Source organism: Nipponia nippon, unplaced genomic scaffold (assembly GCF_047370975.1).
Source record: "Nipponia nippon isolate SJK-2023a ecotype South Korea unplaced genomic scaffold, ASM4737097v1 scaffold_1, whole genome shotgun sequence".
NCBI lineage: Eukaryota > Metazoa > Chordata > Aves > Pelecaniformes > Threskiornithidae > Nipponia > Nipponia nippon.
This window is the reverse complement of record NW_028262290.1, coordinates 82,287,735-82,308,142: the sequence shown is the minus strand read 5'-3', so window position 1 is coordinate 82,308,142 and position 20,408 is coordinate 82,287,735. Positions and strand designations below refer to the sequence as shown.

The window sequence follows — 20,408 nt, the reverse complement described above, 5'->3', positions numbered from 1 at the left end:
TCTGTCTAACAATACCGTTGAGACTCTGAGGCTGAATTGTGTTTCCCCTCCTGTGGCTAGAACTGCCTCCTTTCCTCTTCAGCGAACGAGAGGCAAACAAGCAAAGAGGTGAATTAATTGCAAGCTCCACTTAGTTCCCTGTAACCCTAACAGTGTGGTGTTTAAACGCGAGACCCAAGTCATGGAAATAGAACTTCCTGAAGCTTTGCATTGCACAAGAAAATCTCTGTGCAAATACTTACAAAATCATTTTATCCTCTTTAATCCCAGGAGCAGCGTGCGTGATGTCTAATTTAGGTTGACTTTTGTTATCCATCTTGCTCTTAGGTAGCCTTGGTAAATCCTTTCATTGAGAAAGTTACATGGTTTTGCTCTCATTTTCTGCGTACTTCAGAGATCATCTGTTCTTTCAGCGATTTGGAAGGGTCATAATGCTTTATGTTTCTTTGTGGCATGGCTCTGATAAAATTTTCGAGGGCAGCGTCTGACAGAATACAGCGTCTGTGTCTCAAGGAATAGTAGCTGCTGGGCAACCTGTTTGCTATTCTTTTGTCCAACTTTGATCATAAGCAAGGTATATAGTGCATGCGTTATGTAAAAATCTCCTTTGGTAGTCTTCCTGGCAACTTGTTATGTGACCGGTATTTGAAGTTATTTTATCAAAATTTATAGTTCACTCTACTTTCTTGCTGTCACGATGAGACAGAATGGCAAAAGTCAGGGCAAGGATTGCTTTTATTTTGGTGGTATTGTTGTACCTCAGCAGGAAGCTCGCTATCCCAGTGCCAGGGAGATTTGAGAGGTGGAGACCAACTAGGAAATACCGAGGAGCAGGTATGACGGCCAGTAAACTTCTGTGGTTTGAGACTGAAGAACATCAGGAAAGGTCTCGTTAGCAAACCTGTGAAATCTGACCCTTGGAAAATGAAACAATTTTTTAAATCCAGTTTCACATTTCACTGCTTTGGTGTTGGCATCGTGAGTGTTTGCAGCAGTGTTTGCTGCTTCTCCTTTACTCGTTTAAGATCCAACTGGTCAGCCTGGTTTCTGATGACTCAGGCAGCCGCTACTGATTCAGGACTGGGAAGGAGAGTTCGGCCCTGCTGCCTGTGAAGTCTCTCCTAAGAGGGCTTTGTGCCGTCCGGAGCCTAGGTTGAAGAAACATTTCCTAGTTACCACTTCACGTGCCTCATCTTTCTTCGCCGTGTGCCTGCAAGTATCCCTATCCCCACGCAGAGGTAGTTGCACTCCCAGTGTGTAGGGCCTCTAATCTCAGTACTTCTCAAAGTTGAAAAATCTGTATTGCTGGGTGGGAGACTTCTCTCACCGTATCAGCAATAGTGTTGGTGGTAGAGGGAGGAAGGGGAGGTGAAGTTTAATTTTACAGTTTTCCAAATGTTGGAAAAGTAGTGATAGTTCCTTCCTCCCATCCCTTTAATTTTGGTGGGACTGTGTGTTCCTTCACAGTTAGTTTAGTTCTTGTATGTATGCCATTCAAAACACTTCATGTGTAAACTGTTGCAGTAGGAGCTGCGGAGGGTCAACTATTTCTCTGATGTCCTGTCGCAAAATCCTTTTTTTTTTTTTTTAATATTTGAATGTAATCTCTTTCCCACTAAAATTCTTTTAACTGTAGTACTGTATATAGATGTATTTTCGATGTTTACTACTGAAATAATGGTAGGTACAAGAAATTTACTAATTTAATTTCATTCTGTTTTCCTTCATTTTTTCACTAGCCCTATCAAATCATCATGGACTCTTTAACAAGGCTTAAAGCAACTAGTTCTTGATCGTGACTTCAGGACCTTCATAGACTAGGCAGTACTTTTCAGTTTCCTTGGTTTTCTAACATAAAGGCTGCACTAAAGTTCAGACCCTGCAAAAGCTGACCCGATATATACTGGCATATTTAGTGAACTAACATTTCATAAAATTTTCTCAGAAATTAATGAAACGAAGTTGGCAGTTACAGTAAAAAGAAATCTGGTTATTGCAAAAGCATTTGTCACTTATCACTTCCATTATTTATTCACCATGAATAGCTTTAAGCCCTGCGCCCCAAATTACCCCAATTGAAAATCTTTAAAATGAATGAGGGTTAAATATATATTATTTAGTACCTAATCATCTGAAATGTGATATGGATTCCACTTTTCCGCTGTAGATAGTTTACAAACTAAAGTCAAAATACCACATGAGGAAAATAAGATTTTTTTTTTTTCCTATTTTACACGCATAGTACTGAAAAAGTGAGTGATTTGCCCAAGAGCAGAGAAACTCTGCTGGTGCCAGAAGTTTCATCCAGGTATTCTAAGTGTTAGCTTGCTGACTGATAACTTCCAATCTTAGGTTTAATCTTAGACAAATATTAACAGTCAATCCTAGATTTTAAGCTAGTATTCTAGCCTAATTATTACTTTGTGTGTGTGTGCATGGGCTAGGGGGGACAGTGGCAGCTTTTCATTTTTGTTCTCCCAGTCTTTCATCTTAAATATTTCTATGAGGTTAGGGGGACAAGTTTATTTTTAGTCATTCTGTGCTGTTACGTCTCTTGTAGTTTGCAGATATAATTGTTTCAAATACGTGGTTTGTATTTGCAGATATGTGTTTCAAACATAATACAGTAATGTCTGCAAGGTCATCCTTGGATGCACCAGTTGCATCTATTCACCAGTTGCCCAAATGACTGATTTCTGTAGGGTTTCTTGGGAAGAGAGGCAGTAGAAAGATGAAGATGTAATAGATATTTTCTCGGTTTCAGTTGCCTTGTGGAACAAATTTATAGCGTTGCCCTGTTTGCTATTCTCATTGCTAGCCCAAATCCAAATTTTTCTTTGAGGACTTTTATATGCTTTCTGATACACAAATTTTGTGTTACTGCAGGTCTGTTGTTAACAACATTATATGATGTTAACGTACTGGATGAACAAATTAACTGACAAGTTGTGTGAAAGACAAGCCTCATTCCTTGATTTAGACAGGTATGCTGGCCAAATTTACCATTAAAAACAGTGTCTTCTGTCACCATCCATACTCAGATTTTTTTGCTTGTTTGTTTCATTTTGTCTCAGACGTAATGAACTTTTTTTTTTTTTTGTATGGCAGACTTAATTAATCAAGAGAGGAAATAATATTTCTTACATCTGAACTGGCCACGTGCATCGCATCCGGTAAAGACTGTGGTAGGAAGGTTATTCTAGATATAAAATCTCATTGCTGTTTAAAAGTTAGCAACAAAAACACATTCAGAGTTGAGAGGTTTGATGTGTTTTGTTTAAAGTATCCGGTTTGCTTTAAGATTTGTTATTGAAGCGTTTGTTTTGGTTTTAAGTATCCAATTCACTTCAACGTTTGCTATTAAAGTGTTTCTTAGTTGAAATCTCTGCTTGGCAATAATAATGCTTACCGTGGAGAGATCTCAAAGTACTTCTCATTAATTTATTCTTTTCACGTAAGAAAATAGTACTAGGCTAAGCATTTCTTTCAGGTGTTTGCACACAAACTGTAAACGGTGTCACTGCTACATCTTGATGGATAGCTTGCCTATAAAGCAAGGTTTCTGTGCATTTAGAGCAGCGTGCATGCGCAGTGTATGCCTGCATCTGGGTTTTTATTCTTGTGGGTTGACCCTGGCTGGACGCCAGGTGCCCACCAAAGCCGCTCTGTCACTCCCCCTCCCCAGCTGGACAGGGGAGAGAGGAAATACAACGAAAGGCTCGTGAGTCGAGATAAGGGCAGGGAGAGATCATTCACCAGTTACCGTCGTGGGCAAAACAGACTCAACTTGGGGAAAATTAGTGTAATTTATTACCGATCAAAATCAGAGTAGGGTAATGAGAAAATAAAAACTAAATCTTAAAACACCTTCCCCCTAACCCCTCCCTTCTTCCCAGGCTTAACTTCAGTCCCGTTTCTCTACCTCCAGAATCGGGGTTGCGGTCAGTTCATCACACGTTGTCTCTGCCGCTCCTTCCTGCTCAGGGGGAGGACTCCTCACACTCTTCCCCTGCTCCAGCATGGGGTCCTTCCCACGGGAGACAGTCCTCCATGAACTTCTCCATCATGAGTCCTTCCCACGGGCTGCAGTTCTTCGTGAACTGCTCCAGTGTGGGTCCCTTCCACGGGGTGCAGCCCTTCAGGAACAGACTGCTCCAGCGTGGGTCCCCCCCAGGATCACAAGCTCTGCCAGCAAACCTGCTCCAACGTGGGCTCCTCTTTCCACGGGTCCACAGGTCCTGCCAGGAGCCTGCTCCAGCGCAGGCTTCCCACGGGGTCACAGCCTCCTTCGGGTGCATCCACCTGCTCCAGCGTGGGGTCCTCCATGGGCTGCAGATGGATATCTGCTCCACCATGGACCTCCATGGGCTGCAGGGGGACAGCCTGCCTCACCGTGGTCTTCACCACGGGCTGCAGGGGAATCTCTGCTCTGGCGTCTGGAGCACCTCCTCCCCCTCCTTCTTCACTGACCTTGGTGTCTGCAGGGCTGTTCCTCTCACATATTCTCACTCCTCTCTCTGGCTGCAGTTGCACATGGGGGTTTTTTCCCCCCCTTTTTAACTATGTTATCCCAGAGGCACTACCACCGTCGCTGATGGGCTCAGCCTTGGCCATCGGTGGGTCCGTTTTGGAGCCGGCTGGCATTGGCTCTGTCGGACACAGGGGAAGCTTCTAGCAGCTTCTCACAGAAGGCACCCCTGTAGCCCCCCTGCTACCAAAACCTTACCATGCAAACCCAATACAGTTCTTTGTTACGAGAAAGAAACAGCCCTATTAAAGATGCAGCAGGCACATTTAGATAGCTGTTTCTAACTATGTACGTTTGGTATGGCTCTGTCATTATGTTCCATTTCGAGTGTTTGAGAAAGGGAACTGTAGATATTCTGCCTACTATCAACATTGACTCTGTGTGCCACTGGAAATGGAGTCCTCAGGGAGCTGCTCCGTCAAACAGGACATCTTAGTGAACTTGGCATTCTGAACCTTAGGAAGTCCAATGCTTACAAAATGTTACTTTCTTCTTGGTCTTGTCTGTATTAGGTGGTCTTCTGAGGCTAGTGATGTTATTCCTAGAAGGCTTGTGTGGTGGTCACTAGTGTTTTTCAGTCCATGTAGCAGTACTGCCTAGGCGTTGTGAGGTTGGCGGTTGTTTTCCCCCAGCAGTTTGTGTGGTCCCTTCTTTAAGGATGACTCACTTAGTCCTTGTACAAGGACCATGTGGCTTTTTTCCATCCAAACCACTCCTCATTACCAGCATGCCACCAGATGTCATCGGTAAGAAATTCACAGAGACTCTCTATAGATTGTATTGGCTATATAAATTCAGCTTTTAATTTTACTTAAACAACTCTGGATTTTTGATGAGTCCAGTTACTGAAATCGCAAATTGCAATATATGATTATTTTATTCCCTACTGCTTTAATTCAGCTTACACAGTAATTCAGCTGTTTCAGAATCCTTTCCACCACACCACCCCCCTGACTTAAGCTTTCCCAAAACCACACTTAAATCTGAGAGCATACTGAGCAAAACTAATACAGGAAGAATTAATTCTGCCCAAATTTAAATCCTTAGGAAGAAAATATTTGGTTCAAAATACTTGCTTTCATTTAGAATATATGTGGGAAATTCATCAGTGGCGGTGGACAGGAGGGAGATTGCCAAACTAAATTAAGTGAGAATTGGAATAAAAGAAATCTCTGAAATCAAAACATAAAGAAAAATGCATGAAAATTAAGTGAGTTGGAGTAAGAAGGGGTATTGACATTTTGAGGCCAGTTTGTAGTATGTTGGCCTTCGGATCGCTATGTTAAATTTGTAATATCTCTCAAGTCAGGAGAACACGTCTACATGTTTCTGTGACAAAATGTTTTTCTTCTTAGAGCAGTCAGATGCTAAATGTGGTTTTGAATCTGGGAAATTTCAGTCTTCAGCTATCTTTGTTATATAGGTAATCTTAGAGCTACCTTTTTAGTTGTTTTGGGATTACTTTCCCAAAATCCAAAGTATCAGGACAACACACAAGTGAAGAGTTTAATATAAATTGTAATCCTGCCTCAAACCCTAATAAGAGTTTCTATCTCTTATCCCTTAAATAAAGGTTGTAGAATAGGTTATGTATTGATGTATTTCTTTTGTAATTGTTATATATTCATTATCAGAAAAGAGAAGAAAAAAATCCTGGCATAGGCAGTTTTGAAATTCACTGTGTATCCACATGAATGATTTTTTTAGATGGGTGCTAGGTTTTTTTTCCTTCTAGTCTGATAGTCTTAACTTACTTAATTTGATTCCTTTTACCAAGCTTTTTGTAATTTATTGGTATTGTGATTATTTTATTATACCCAGCTACAGGACAGTAATTTGCAGTTTGTTCTGCAAGCTTAAAAAAAATGTGGTTTGTTTTGGGTTTTGTTTGTTTGTTTGTTTTCCCCTAGAAGGTCATATTCCAAGATACGCTTTCTCAAGTAAAGCTAAAATTCTGCTGGCCACACAAGTTGTGATACAATTTTAGGGTCTACTCGTTTTCACTCAGGCAGTTTTAAACTTACGTTCACTTTTCCAATATGAATTGCTAAAACTTTTGAAGGCTTTGGAGGTAGAAAAGTGGAATAGAAAGTTAATTTAATTTAGTTAGCAAAAAAATTTAAAGCCATTATCTCAACAGCTCTTTAGTGACAGTTTGCATAGTTTTGGCTGAGATTGGTTTACAGGAATGAAAATTGACATTGTTTAAGAGCCAGACAGTGTTACATAAAAACCTGGACAGTTTACAGCATTTTTCAACCACTAAGATGAAAACAGGATCAATCAGGAAAGAAAGCAAATGGGATAATAGAGAAACTGAGGGAAAGCGAGCATTACTGGACAATTTAGGACCAAATCCAGGATGAGGACTTTGCAGAAGATGGAAATCCCGAACAAAGGAGAACAGATGCATTGCAGCATGGCTTGGGTTTATTCTGTCTTGCTAAAACTTACAAATTCTGTGTCCAAAGAAGTTGTCTTAAGACAGAAACGATAATTTCTTCATGTATTAACTCAAAATAATGAGACCTTTCAAATAGTAAGTAGCATTTTGAGAACAATGGAAGTTTTAGGGGGATATGCTATGCTCCATGGTAGATGTTACAGGACTAATGAGAGCATTAAAGAAAAGGAGATTTAGGGCAGCGTGGTAGAGGTGGATTGTTTGACATCAAACTGCTGCTACTGTATGAGAAAATGGGATTAAGATTTCTTCTGTACTTTGCCAGAGTACAGGTTAATTAAGGTCATCTGGGCATGTTTCTGCAAAAATAAAGGAAGCCAGGTTATTTGATGTTATGTGTTTGATTCAAAATAATTTTAACTTCCATGGAAATACCATCCCCTGTTGTCACTGATGTAACAGTAGCATTTGATGTTATGGTAGACACAGAAGGTATGTCGTTTAGGTCATTTAAACTTCCTCCTTCTCAATTTTTTATTTTATATGCCTATCTGAATGCAATAGGTCACAGTAAATCTGATCCACAAGCCACGCATGTTGAAACATGATTCTAACTACTGCATTCCCCAAGAGGTTTCCTTGCAAACAGTGTGAGATAATTTTGCAATGTGACATTTTAGTACTGACTTGATTCTATTTCCCAGACCACCAATATACTTCCACATTTGCCAGCTTTTAAAGAAATCTCTCTTCGATGATTAAATGCAAACATTTTAAAGATTTTTCTTATATTTTTGCTTCGAGAATTGTACTATTTTCATTTTTATTTAGACTTATTTATAAGTTTAAAATGTCATTTCTTGTAGCTGGGGTAGAGAGAACATGCAATTTGAATTCCTATCCTATGTGTTACTAACTTTAATTAGAATTGTCCAGCAGTCTTTGCCTTTTGCCCTGCAGCCTGTGCACAGACCTCCGAGAGAACTACCACTTCTACAGGTGGCTGTCAAAGTAACAGTAATTTAAGTTTGTGGGAGTCTGTCTCTTATGAAAAGAGATTTATTTATTATTCTAAAATCTTTGTTCTTAATAAGTTCTAGAAGGTTTTCTAAAAAACAGCTGTCCAGGTTTGATTTGATCTGTGCTTTCTGGCTGAACAAATACGATCCTAATCTTCTGAATAAAACCTGACAAATAAGCCTCTTGAATAAAAGGTTGATGACTGAATTGTCTTTGTCTTAACAAAGAAAGAATTAAAGAAAATGCTGCAAGCTTTGGAATATTAATCATGCCTCTTTGTTTTTTTTTTATTTTTATGTACTTAGTGATAGAATTTTTAGTCTTCTGGGCACTATCCAATGGAAAAATCATTGCTGGTTGGCACATAAGTCACGAATCAACTGCTTTCTAGTTCTTCATTCTGTTCTCGTTGAAATATTTTATTAAAAATCTTAAATATCTGAGTTCTTGGATGGCATTCTTCCTTAGAAAAAACTTTTAAGTGAAAAAGGTGTTTCTTCCTGATTTATGTCTGTACAGAAACTTACACTTTTCTCCACTAAATTAAAAGTAATTTTACACATTTTTTAATGTACATATATTAAGAAGCATTCTGTTATTGTATTTCACGTTTTTAGCTAAACAGATATACAGCTATTTGAGTTCAAGCTGCCAGGCACCCAGGGTGGTGGTGTGCCTATTTTAAATCTGGATTAACATAAGATGTAGAGTAAATGGGTTTTGAAATTATTTTATTCAACAAATTATGCTTTTGTAGGGGTGAGGAGGTTTGTTAGACAGAATTTATGAAGTCTGTTCGTTCTAAAATTTTTGACAGCATATACGCAAATGTATTTTGTTACATGTAATATGTTTCCCTCTCTGCAACAGGGAATCTGCTGTACCACAGTTTTGGTGTATCTTTCAGACGTGCAGATTGACAGTTAAATACCTTATAAATATAATAAGATTCTACGAAATTCTATTCTATAAGTAGATTCTACCAAAAAAGCGTGCATAACTTGTTCTGTCTTAAGTGAGTATTTACACTTTTTGTGCAGGGATGGGGAAGGGATTTTTGCACTGTAATTCTTGAACAAGTATCTAAATACTTTGGCTCACACCAAGATGTACTAAAGGAACAACAGGAAAAATACTGGACTATTGAGTTTGGGATTTCAAATGTGTTGAATACTTGAGCATTTGGATTTTAATATTTATAGATACCGCATTTTGATATTTACAGAAGCTTAATATGAAAATCAGTTACATCTAAGAGCAATTCACATAGAAGTTGTAAATTCGCTTGTTTAGTAGATGATTGGGATGTTTTTTCAATTAGGAGAGTCAAAGTGTTAAACTACCTTTAAATAAAATATAGTTGAATTTAATATATATTATTGCTTCTTGGTTCACAAGAGGGCAAACAAAATGATTGAGCCAGTGATCAGTAAGAGCACAAGCTTTCTGATACTGCCTTTGCAGTGTATTTCAGCAGTGTTCTTCAGGAAGTGCATTTCGTGCTGTATTTAGAAGAAAACTAACCCTCCTCCCCTTCCCCAGACCTCTTGCTTGGGATAGGCATCAGAATTTGTTGCGACCAGACCGGTGCTGATCACTCCAGCAGTAAGCACGGAAGAATGGTCTCCATTCAGCTTCGAGCAGGAAACAGTTACCACTGGGAAACAGTTACGACTGCATTTTTTCCTTACCTACATGCCATCGCTGTAGACAGCTGTCTGAAACAGCGTTGGACAGTTCTCTGTAAGAGCAGGAGTAGACATACCTTTAAAATTAGCAGATAAAAAAAGCAGAATATCCCTTGTCAGCAGTTGAGCATTCTCAAAATGCCCTAGAAATATTTGATCTGTACAGGTGAGAGCCATTCTCTAGCTGGTTTATGTCATAGCCCACACTTGCATACAGGTACCTCACTGGGAGCTGTGGACGGTTCTCACTTTTGTTTGGTGGTGCATCATAGCAGTGTCTTACAGAACAAGACTGGAAGGTGTTTAGTGGATTTTTACCTTTGCGCTCAATGAGGAAACAAGTATATACCAACCTATGCTATTTAAAACACCACAAAATACTCTGAAGAGTTTGGACTCTGTTTTTAAGATGTGAATACCTGTTTGTTGAGCACGGAACTAAAGTCCGCAAGTGACTCGTAGCCAATAAATGGGTCGTAATAGCTGATGGTGAAGCAAAGCTCCACGTTCGTGTCTGTTATTCGCAGCTTTTATGTATTTGTGTGGTTATTTCTGGAATTCATCTAAGGATAGATGGTTGTTAAAAGTGTACCTACTAAGGCTTTCCAGAAATAACTAGCTCTGGCTGATGATAATCGAAATTATTTAATTCTTGATGAAATATTTTCTTACGGTTTGTGTTTGCAAAGTGCAAGTAATTCATAATTCCAGAATATGTTGTAAAAAATATACCTTCATAGCTGAAATGAGGCTTGTATCATCAAATTGATATATTTAACTTCTAAAGCAATTTAGTAGGTCCATGCCTTCCCTGTATCTCACAAGTACAATTAGAAATAGCTTTTGCCATGCCCTGTAAAAGTTCATTATGTTTACAGACTGCAGTATTGTGTGACAGTGTTTGCCTCTGAAATTTCTTAGCTGGCTTGGGCCACTTGAATGACTCTGTATGATCAGGTTTGTGCAGTTAATTGTCCCAGGAGCTCTGCACTGGGAGGTGGCTACTTCTTGATATAACAGATCCAATGGATGACCTGTTGTGTTAGTTAGCTTATCTTCCCAGTATTGACATATGACGATCCCATACTGTAAAGGCTTGGAGAAAAGACAAGAAGGACAAGGTACCTTAGGGTCCTTTTCTATCTTTAGATGATGAGATATTAGATACTATCACCTCCAGGAGTAAGTAAAGGAGCTCCCTAACCAGATTAGGCCTAATCACTAGTTTTAATGTGTTGCTCTTCTGCTATTGTACAGTCTTTCTTTTGCCATTGGGATTTCAGTTGCGTTTGTTGTCCCATCTTTTCTTTCCATCTGACCTTCATGGTTATGAGAAGCTTGTCAGAAGGACATTCTTTTTGTATTTTTAGTCAGAGCACGATTCTTGAACTTAAACATAACATTTTAGCAAAATATGGAAGTTGCCAAAATACTGAAAAGGTTACATTTGAATTTAGCAACTTCTGAATAGGGAATAGAGATTAATCGCAATGCATACTTATTTGTGTGGCACTAAAAATAAAGAAGCATGACTTGCTAAGAGAAGTTGCGTTATGGGATTTAAGAAAATGATTTTGTACTCTGTATGTAGGTAGGAAGAAATGAAGGTGACTGAAATGCTGAAGAGCAGGTAGGGTAGCTCTCAGTAGAGTTTCAGAATGGTGTACTTTTTTTTTTTTTTCAGTAAATCTCACACTTGTATGTAGTATTGTATATATGTATTATTTTAAAATTGCAATAGAAAGAGTTTACCATTATTCAGTTGAAGAATTTTGACTTTTAATTGTGGAAGTAGTCAAGTTTTGACTCATAATTTTGCTGTTTAGAATCATTTCAGTCCAGCTGCAGTGCAACCAGGCCAAGAAATAGCAACTGTTACGCCTTAAAAGGTCTAAGTTCAGCATCTTACAGAAAAGGATTTGCCAGCCACTTTTGACTCTATGACTAAAACTTTTGACTCTGTGGCTAAAATAGGCATAGAATGAAAATATAGCTCAGGTTGGTAGGGGCCTTGGGAGGTCTCTAGTGCAACCTCCAGCTCAAAAAGGATCAGTACTTAATTCAGGACAGGTTGCTCAGGGTTTTGTCTTGACAGGCTTCAAGGATGGAAATTCCACAGCCTCTGTGGGCAACCACTGCTTAATTATCCTAACAGTCAATAGTTGATCTCTCTCCTATCTCTTTTTATAATCATGGTTTCTCAGTCTCCGATAGTGGAGTTCAGTAGCAGGCTTGGCTCCCTCAAGCCTACATTCTCCCTGCGTAGAAGAATGTTGGTTGGAAGGACCACAGGAGGTCAGCTAGTCTGAACTCCTCCTCAAAGTAGGTGCTGTCAGATCAAGTTGCTCAGTTGCTTACCCAGTCAAATTTTGGAGATCATACTCCATAGTGGTCTGCCACCTGCTTACTGCCTCCAGTAGCTCTTCAACTTGACTGCTCTATAGGTCAACCAGAGCACATCTTTCACAGGTGAGGCCACTGCTACCATCAGCCCAGGGGAGAGGCTCAAGGCATTTCTTGCATGCCTGGAAACCAGGTGGCTGTATCCTACCTCTGGAGCTGTGTCTGAGTGGAGGCCTCCCATGTGCCAGGGATACCTGTTTCAGCCAGCACTGGGGACTGGGCCCTGTGCACCACATGACCATTTCTGTGCAGTCCCACACTCTACAGCGGAGACTCTAGCCTTCTTGTCATGCAGACTGCCATGTTAACTGCTGAAGTCACTATGTAAAATGCATAATTCTAGACATTGTTTTAACCTTTGCTTTCTGAAAAAAAAAAAAAAACCATATATTTCAAAATACTGCAGAATTTCATGAGGGGACAAGTCTTGTTTATGTCTCTAGTAATGGTTGTTACTTCCACACCACTTGTGGAAGAAATTAAACAATTTGAAATTCAGGCTGTTTTGTTTATTGCTTAAAAAGAGAGCATAAAAGTTTGTTGAGTAAGTATAGCTGTTGAGTCTTCTACTAACCAGAAACATTTTTGTGTAGTATATGATGATGTCATTCTGGAGCCTTTCAGTGTTGTCAGATAGACGTGTGTTAGAAATACTTCAGTAAACCCTGTTCTTCTCCTTCAAAAGGGAGGGGGGAAAAAGCCCTAACTCCTAATAATAAGCAAAAGTACCACTGAAACTTTTTGTTAATCTGGTTGCTATGCATCACGTTGATAATACCTATAAGAATTTTGAATCCTGACACTGTTAGCATTATAAGTAGTTTTCAGATCCCAGCATTTTTTGCTAAGTTTACGGTAGACATATGCAAAAAAGCCATATAAGGGGACCTTATCAGCTTTTAACCAGTAAGAGCTTCAAGGACATAGGTCTGTCCGACATGGCTTGCAAACAGTTTTGCTAATCCGTATTGCTGGAGCACCTGAGGGCTGACACACACTGGCTGTGAATTAATTCGTAAGAGATGGTCTTTCTTGCAAACAGCACAGGGTAAATAAACAGTACTGAAGCAGGGAAGAAGGGAGTGTGACAGCTAACAATATTAAGGCATGGGAAGTCCAGTCAAAACAATTCAAAGCTCTCCAAATAAGTGAAGAGCCCTTCTTTGGCTACTGCGTTAGCTGCTCCAACTAGATTACAGTTTTTTTCCCCAGAAGCTATGGAGCAGAAAGACTGCAGTATCGCAAAGGTAGAATGACATGACTTGGAAACATCTTCCAGAGAGGATGCTACCTTGTTAGTCCTTGCTTGCTAATCCTCGTCCGCATTAGTGCAGTTGTTTTTAACAGCAGGTGACAGCTGTAATTGCAGTGAAACTAGGGAGTATGGTTTAGTTGTGGGCATAAAGTAGGTCAAACATGTTCTGTATATTCTTTGAAAGACAGGCTAAACCTTCTTAGTAAACATCTTTAACAGCTAGTAAAACGTGTGTACGTATGCACACGCATTCACACACGCATACATAAATTGCAGTATTCATGTATTTCTTTAAACCATCGAGGACAGGCCAGTGGCAATTGCTAAGTCAGGGCATACTGTTTGATTCTATAAAATATTAATGCACAAGCACCACGAAGAACCTACAGAATAGGCATGTTATTAAGCCCACATAACTTAAAGGTCTGCATTTGTTACAAATTTCTGATGCCTAGAAGTTGTATGAAAAATTCTTCATTAGATTTTTCTCTACAGTGTCACATCTCCTCCTCTCCTCCATTACCTATAAGTTAAGTAAGTAGGTTTAAAAAAGTCTTCAGTGCAGTTAAACTTAATCCTTAAACAGAGTCAAGGATGTTTAACGGTGAAGATTATCACCAAGAAACATAGTGGGACAACAGGATGCAAAGCTGTTGGGAGTTTTGATTTAATGAGCTATACTTGGGCAGCTTTGAAATTGCGTACCTTGTAATCATTTTTCTCTAAACATCTCTATTGCTTTTCTTGAGTTGGCTGAGGTTACACAGAGGTACTGATTTCATACTTCTTTTTTTTTTGGTAGAGTAGTCTTATAATTCAAACTGCACAGATGTAGAAACCCTTCATATTCAGAGAAAACTTTCAGAGTGAGCTTCTGTTCGTATTGGAAATCATAGCTCGGTCTGCTCAGGGTGATTGGGCATTATGAGTTTGTGTTACATGTGAAAATTAGAGGCACGGACATCTTCTTTGATGCAATCCTGTTGTTTGAGAATTGCAAGGAATACTGGAGCAGTTTTCCAAAACTGCAGCGTGTCCTGAGGTTATTAGAAACACCTAGAAGTCAATTTTCTTTTTAAAAATCCGAATGTGCTCAAAGGGTGTCTCTTGGCTTCCTCCAGTGGCCATGCTTTCTACTCCTTTTCACTTCCCTTCCCCCTCTTTCTTGCAAAAAACCTTTGCAGCAGCAACTGGTTGGGTGGCCAATTGCCCTGTTTTCAAATCCAAGAGGTTTCTTGGAAACCTTCCAGCTTTGTATGATTTTGTTTCTGTTGGTATTCTCATTTGATCCACTGCCTTGGACAGTGGCTTCTTACTGGTTTTGGCTAGCCTCAACTTTTTTTTTTTTAATTGTTTTTGCTTTTACCTTGAAAAAGATACTAATGTGCTCATTATTGTATTCAGATGTCTGGCTTTATGTGCTTGAAACAAGCTATTAAAATACTCAGCTTTTTTTTATCTAATGGAATTTTAATTCCTTTACGCTTCGGATACTTTTTTGTGAGTTAAGATATTTTACAGTAAAACAGACAGAAGAGCTAATATCCAAACACACCTGGATAGCAAAATCAGCAGTGCATGAGATTATAAATCATAACGTTCTGAGTCTAGGTCTGTTTGACTTGACTAGACAGGTTCTAAAATTTTTATGTAATGAAAAAATTTACAAAAGCTCATTATGAAGACAAGTTTGAGTATTATACCATGAATGATGCAGTTTTACCTCATCTTTGCCTGTGAAAGAATTGTTTGTATAAAAATCTTGTGTGAACATAGGTCCTATAGGGAACACAATAAAATGTCTAACTTTTTCTGTATATGAAGGAAAGATGTTGTGCCAAGGCAATTTATGTTAATAAAACCATAATTAATTTTAAAAGTAATTTGAAAGTAATGTGTCCTATGCAATAATTAAAATATTTCGTTTTCTATACTTCCTCTGCACTTAGATAAAAGCATGGACAGAAATCTACTGCAAACTCAATGTATGCTTAATGATTGCATCTTTAAATGAGACTGCCATGCTTGGAGCATGGTGTTTGCTTCCTGCGAAAAGGTTGTAGGGAGAAACTAAATTCAACTGACGTAATATCAATCTATTTTTTTTCTCTTTATTTTCAGTACTAATAGCAGTTTTCAGTACTAATAAACAGTTTACATATACTTCCAATAATTTCAAAGTATTCAACGTTCATTTCTTCTTGACGTTCTAGGTTTGTTGCACTGACCCCTTGGAGAGTGTATCATCTGACTTCTCTCATAATACTTGGAGTGCTAGTTCTTCAGATAATAAAGGATTTGGTATTCTCGAGGATAAAAGGTAAGGCAGTATACTGATAGAGTTCCTTGCTTAAACACCTGCAATTCGGAGCATGTTAGTTGATTACTAAATCCACTTTGATATTATGATTATTGTAAAAGTATTAGCTAATTTCAGAGAGAAATAATATATCTGTGATGATCTATTACCATTTTCAATGAAGTTTTGCTATATTTTACAGAAAAGGCATTAGATTTGTTTTAGCATGAGTATAATTGGTGTCAGTGAACAATAATTCTTGTTTCTTAACTGCTAGGTCTGAAAATGCATTATTTTCTAAAATACAGAGTTTTCCTAAACAGTCCTACTTCTTCTGACATTACTCTAACCACATCATTGTTGGAAAGTTTGGGAAACAAAATATCAACCGGTCAGCTTTGTAAATAGATTCAGAAATGACCTGTCTTTGCACAGTTGAAATAAAAAGTGAGCAGTATTCTTTTCTGCTTTATGTAGTGTTTAGTTTCCAGTGTGTATAAAGTCTTACGCGAATACAACAACAAAAGTTTTAAAGGGATTTTTTTTTTTTTTTAATTCCTGTTCTGTGCTTCATTACCGTCTTGAAAATTCTTTGGCAAAATGATGGTCATCAGTCTGTAATTTTCATTATCAGGGAGATTTTTTTAAAGTGTCTTATTTTGCCTTCTGTTTGATGTTGAATCCCCATGCAAAGTGTTTGAAAAATCACCTGAACAAAGTGCAAAAGCAGGAAATAGGCACCAGAGAAGCACGGGATTCCTCTTTGATATACTACCACGTAATTGACTGCCAAAGCCTATTGTTCCCTGCTAAGTTACGGCAGTTATTCGCAACCTTTTTTGAAGCATGGTTTGCTGTCATTGCCTTCTCCGGAGTCTTCGTTACTGTTCTGTTTCCTGCTTGACCATTGCAAGCTCAGGGGCCAACTTAAAAAGTTTAGCAGAATTTGATTTTAGGCTCTGTGTTGTATAAATCACCACTAATGTTGAATACCTCACTAACTGGAAGGTGGCGATTTATGTAAATGCTCTCTTAGCTGTAATTACTAATATTTTTGTACTGACCAAATCCAAGATATACCAATATTGACCAAGCAAAGAGTGTAAGAATGCCATCCCATCTTCATTTGTGTTTCACTGCAGTTTCTATGTGAATTTTTAACCATTCATCATGGAGATGAGACTAGCAAGGCCTGTGTTTCCCAGCTTACAGAATGATTATTTTACTATAATTAACTTTTTTTATTTTAGCATTGTCTTTGATGTCATTGTCCATAGAGTTCAAGAACAATCAGGTTCTTGAAGTAATACTGTAGAAATCTTGTGGTAGTGACTTGAAATCCATGAAGTGCCACTCTAAAAAGCAGAAGAAAGTTCTTCTCGGTACAGCGCTTCTGTGTAGCTACTTCACACTTCCAGCCAACCACTAGATGGCAAGACTATTACAGATTCATAAAGAATGTAATGAAAGTGGTTGGCAGTTTGTAGGTAGAGAGTGTGTTGGTTATCTTCTCCTTCCATGTGAAAATGTAGCAATATAAGATACTGATTTTTTCCATTTACATTTTTAACTGGTATGTTAAGTTTACAGAAAACAAATCAAGAACTGCTACTAAGTTAATACACCCTTCCTGTTTGACTGGTACAGTGATGTCCTTAGTCATTTTGTCCCAAATTTAAACATTTCTTGTGAATATAGAGGAAAAAATATTTTTTCCGGTTTAGTGCATTGTATTTCATCTTACATTCCCACAATTGCAGGTGCGCAGCTTTGGAGGACCATCACTGGCAAGTAGGTACATTGTTTTTAATATATTGGTTATTTAATATCTTCTTTTTTATAGCTATTCTGGAATTTAAAAAATAGTCTATTTTCCCTCTAATTAAAATAGAACTGAATTATTTTTATCTTAACATCTTTTCTAAGTTTATTACTGCTTGTTCATCAGTTTTAATAAATTTGTAGAAAGTGTATTTTTTCTGATTTGAGTTATATTAAAGTATACAGTAACATATCAAAATACTTTTAGAAATGTTTTTTCTTACAGTGGGATTATCATGCTTTGTGTTTTCTGGGAATTGGTGTTTTCTTTGAAGTTGGTTATTAGGGAAAAATACTGTGTTGGTTAAGGAGGTAACTTTTTCTTTTAGAAGATCATTATACCAGTGCTGTCTAGAAGTAGGTAAGCTTGCTGGGGTTTCCCTTTATCGCTGTAGTAGCCAACACAAGTAATTGGTCATTATAATTTCAAATAAATATTAGTTGATATCCACAGAAGTAGAAATTAATCAATAATTGTGAAGTCAGTTGACTTGTTGTTGGCCTGACTCAGTCCACAGGCAAATGTTTGTGTCATGTTGTTAGTGTAAAGTATATCATTGATTTAATTTGGTTGCAGTATAAACAATGTCTCTAAATGGTTTACAGACGATCCATTTTCAGAATAAAAATTTGTATATTTAAGGCATTATTCTTCTAAACAGAGCATCAGGAATTATTGTATATCTGACATCATTTGAAAGCAGCTGCTGTATTACAAATACCCATTAGTACACTATTGTATTACACCCTGACACTGAAGAAACAATAGCGCAAAGCTGAAAAGGGAAGATGCAGGTTTTTGTTTTCTGCCTAGGGATAGATACCAATATCATGTCAGTTACAGAAAGCAGCTCAGATGTGCAGTCATTCCTAAACTTTTAGAGGTATGAACTATATTCAGGCTTTCTTACAAAGCTGAAGTGGAACTGATGACAGGTTAGTTCATGAACTGAGCAACATAAAATGGTTCTTTTACCATAGCTAGTGCTACTCAGTGTATCTGTGTAGACTGGCAGTGCTTCAAAGATTTTAATTGAGAAGCCATTGCTGTGGCACAGTGGATAGCGTGAGTTGTGTTTCATTCTTTCATCCTGTTACTTGTGAGAGAAATTGACATAAAACTACTATCTTTTTGCTTTTCGACATCTGAATTTACCTGTCTCTCTATATCAGAAAGGAGACGGGCAAAGAAAATCAAATTGCTCATGGAATGGAAGGAAACATAGGTTTTTAACTGCCCTTTGTTTCCATGAAAAATAATTCTGCAGTCCGAGACAATTTTTTTCAGTTCATCACATCCCAAAAACAGAACAGTTGATCTTCATGAAAAGACTATAAATAGTACTTTGAATATCTTGGGTTCAGGTTTTCAGGTGTCCAGAATCTTGGACTTGAAACGCTGTTCTGTGGGAAGCCCGATACAGAGAGCAGAAAAGAGAATTTGGTGAGCTCCCTGTAGCCTATTCTATTGGGTAATATAATACAAGCGTTTTATGTCTCTGTGTAAAATAATTTACAGTGGTAAGCACACAAGGTCATTTCATACATCCAGGCAGCCCAGTATCTGCTCTCTGAAGGTGACCCATCAGGAGAAGCACGGTGTTGGGTGGTGTATTAAAGAAGGACAAGCTTGCAATGAACTTCTGCTGTGCTTTCCTAGCCTCCAGCACTTCCAGTTAAAGGATTTCTAGGTACCAGAAGTGGTATGTCCTGTCCCATCGTCCCCCCCCCGGCCCTTTATCCCTAAACTGTTGTAGGTGGACCTTCCATGAATTTGTCTCATTGCTTTTGTTCTTACAAACTTCTGATATTTGCAATATCCTGTAGCACAGATATATCCACAGCTTGAACTATGTGTTTTGTGAACGCAGCCTTGTGTTTGTTTACTGCTATATAATAGTTTCTTAACCTCTTTCTACCTTTTTTGTATTGGAAGAAACAGTGAGCAATTGCTCTCTATTAATATTCTCCAGCAAGCTGTGACTTTATAAACCTCTATCCTGTCCTGTTCAGTTCACGACTACTTAGTTGTTCCTAAAATAGAAGTTCTCTGTAGCTTTGATATCTTCCTTGTGCTTTTCTGCACTTTTCTTCAATTTCTGTTATCTTTTTTGTCATGGGGCGGGGGCAGAATTAGAAATAGTGTTCCGCATTCAGGGAGACTTTGGACTGATATATTGGCATAAGACTATACATGGTCATAAAAAATGCCCTCTCTTCTTTTCAAAATAAATCCCAATGCTTGATTGGCTTTTTCTGATGTCTACTGAGCTCTGAATTGATGTTTTCATGGATATATAATCATCTCAAGATTATGTTTCTGAGTGGTAAAGGTCAGCTTAAAGCCCCCATGTAAGATTTTTTTTTTTTTCCCCCCGATGTGAATCTTTTCACATTTCATCTGCCTTTTGACAAGCAAATTGCTTGATACTTGGTTAAAGTTCTACAATTCCTTGCAGTTGGCTTCCATCTTTACCAGAATAATTCTTTTCGTATCCAATGACTTCTTAGTCTCTGTAAGAGCGTTTGATGAGAGACCTTGTTGAAAGCTGCCTCAGAATTCCAGGTGAATTTTTATGGATATCAGCATTCATTTACAAACCGGTTGACTCTTAGAGCACAGAAGGCTTGTGACGTGATGTCCTTTACAAAATCGTGCCATAGGACAGCATGCATGTCCTTTATTAGATTTCCTGACAGTTTGCACAGAACAGAGATGAGTCCTTACTGGTTTGCAGTTCTCTGGCTCTTGCATGCCTTCTCTAAAAATAGATGTTGCTTTAGACACTTCACAGTCCTCTGGTGTTAAGGTGGCTTTAAGAGAGGTTATTTAGCATAAATGAAATTTCAACTGCTGCACCCTAGCTTTCATTTAGAATGTTTCTAAGTTCACATAAAGACTTTACATCTGTTAGCACTGTGGGTAGGTATTTGTGGGTTTGTATTTTTTCTCTTTTTCTGAATGCTAACATATAAATGTGCCTGTTGAT

General features: G+C 38.2%; 1 protein-coding gene across 1 annotated transcript in view; it reads left to right on the top strand.

The window, feature by feature from the left end:
- The window catches only part of RETREG1 (reticulophagy regulator 1), a 70,785-nt gene that overhangs the window by 1,118 nt on the left and 49,259 nt on the right, over positions 1-20,408 (top strand). Inside the window, exons 2-3 of the mRNA XM_087761112.1 lie at positions 15,512-15,618; positions 17,358-17,388. Coding sequence (XP_087617238.1) covers positions 15,512-15,618; positions 17,358-17,388 — 138 coding nt within the window. The remainder of the gene's footprint in view (positions 1-15,511; positions 15,619-17,357; positions 17,389-20,408) is intronic.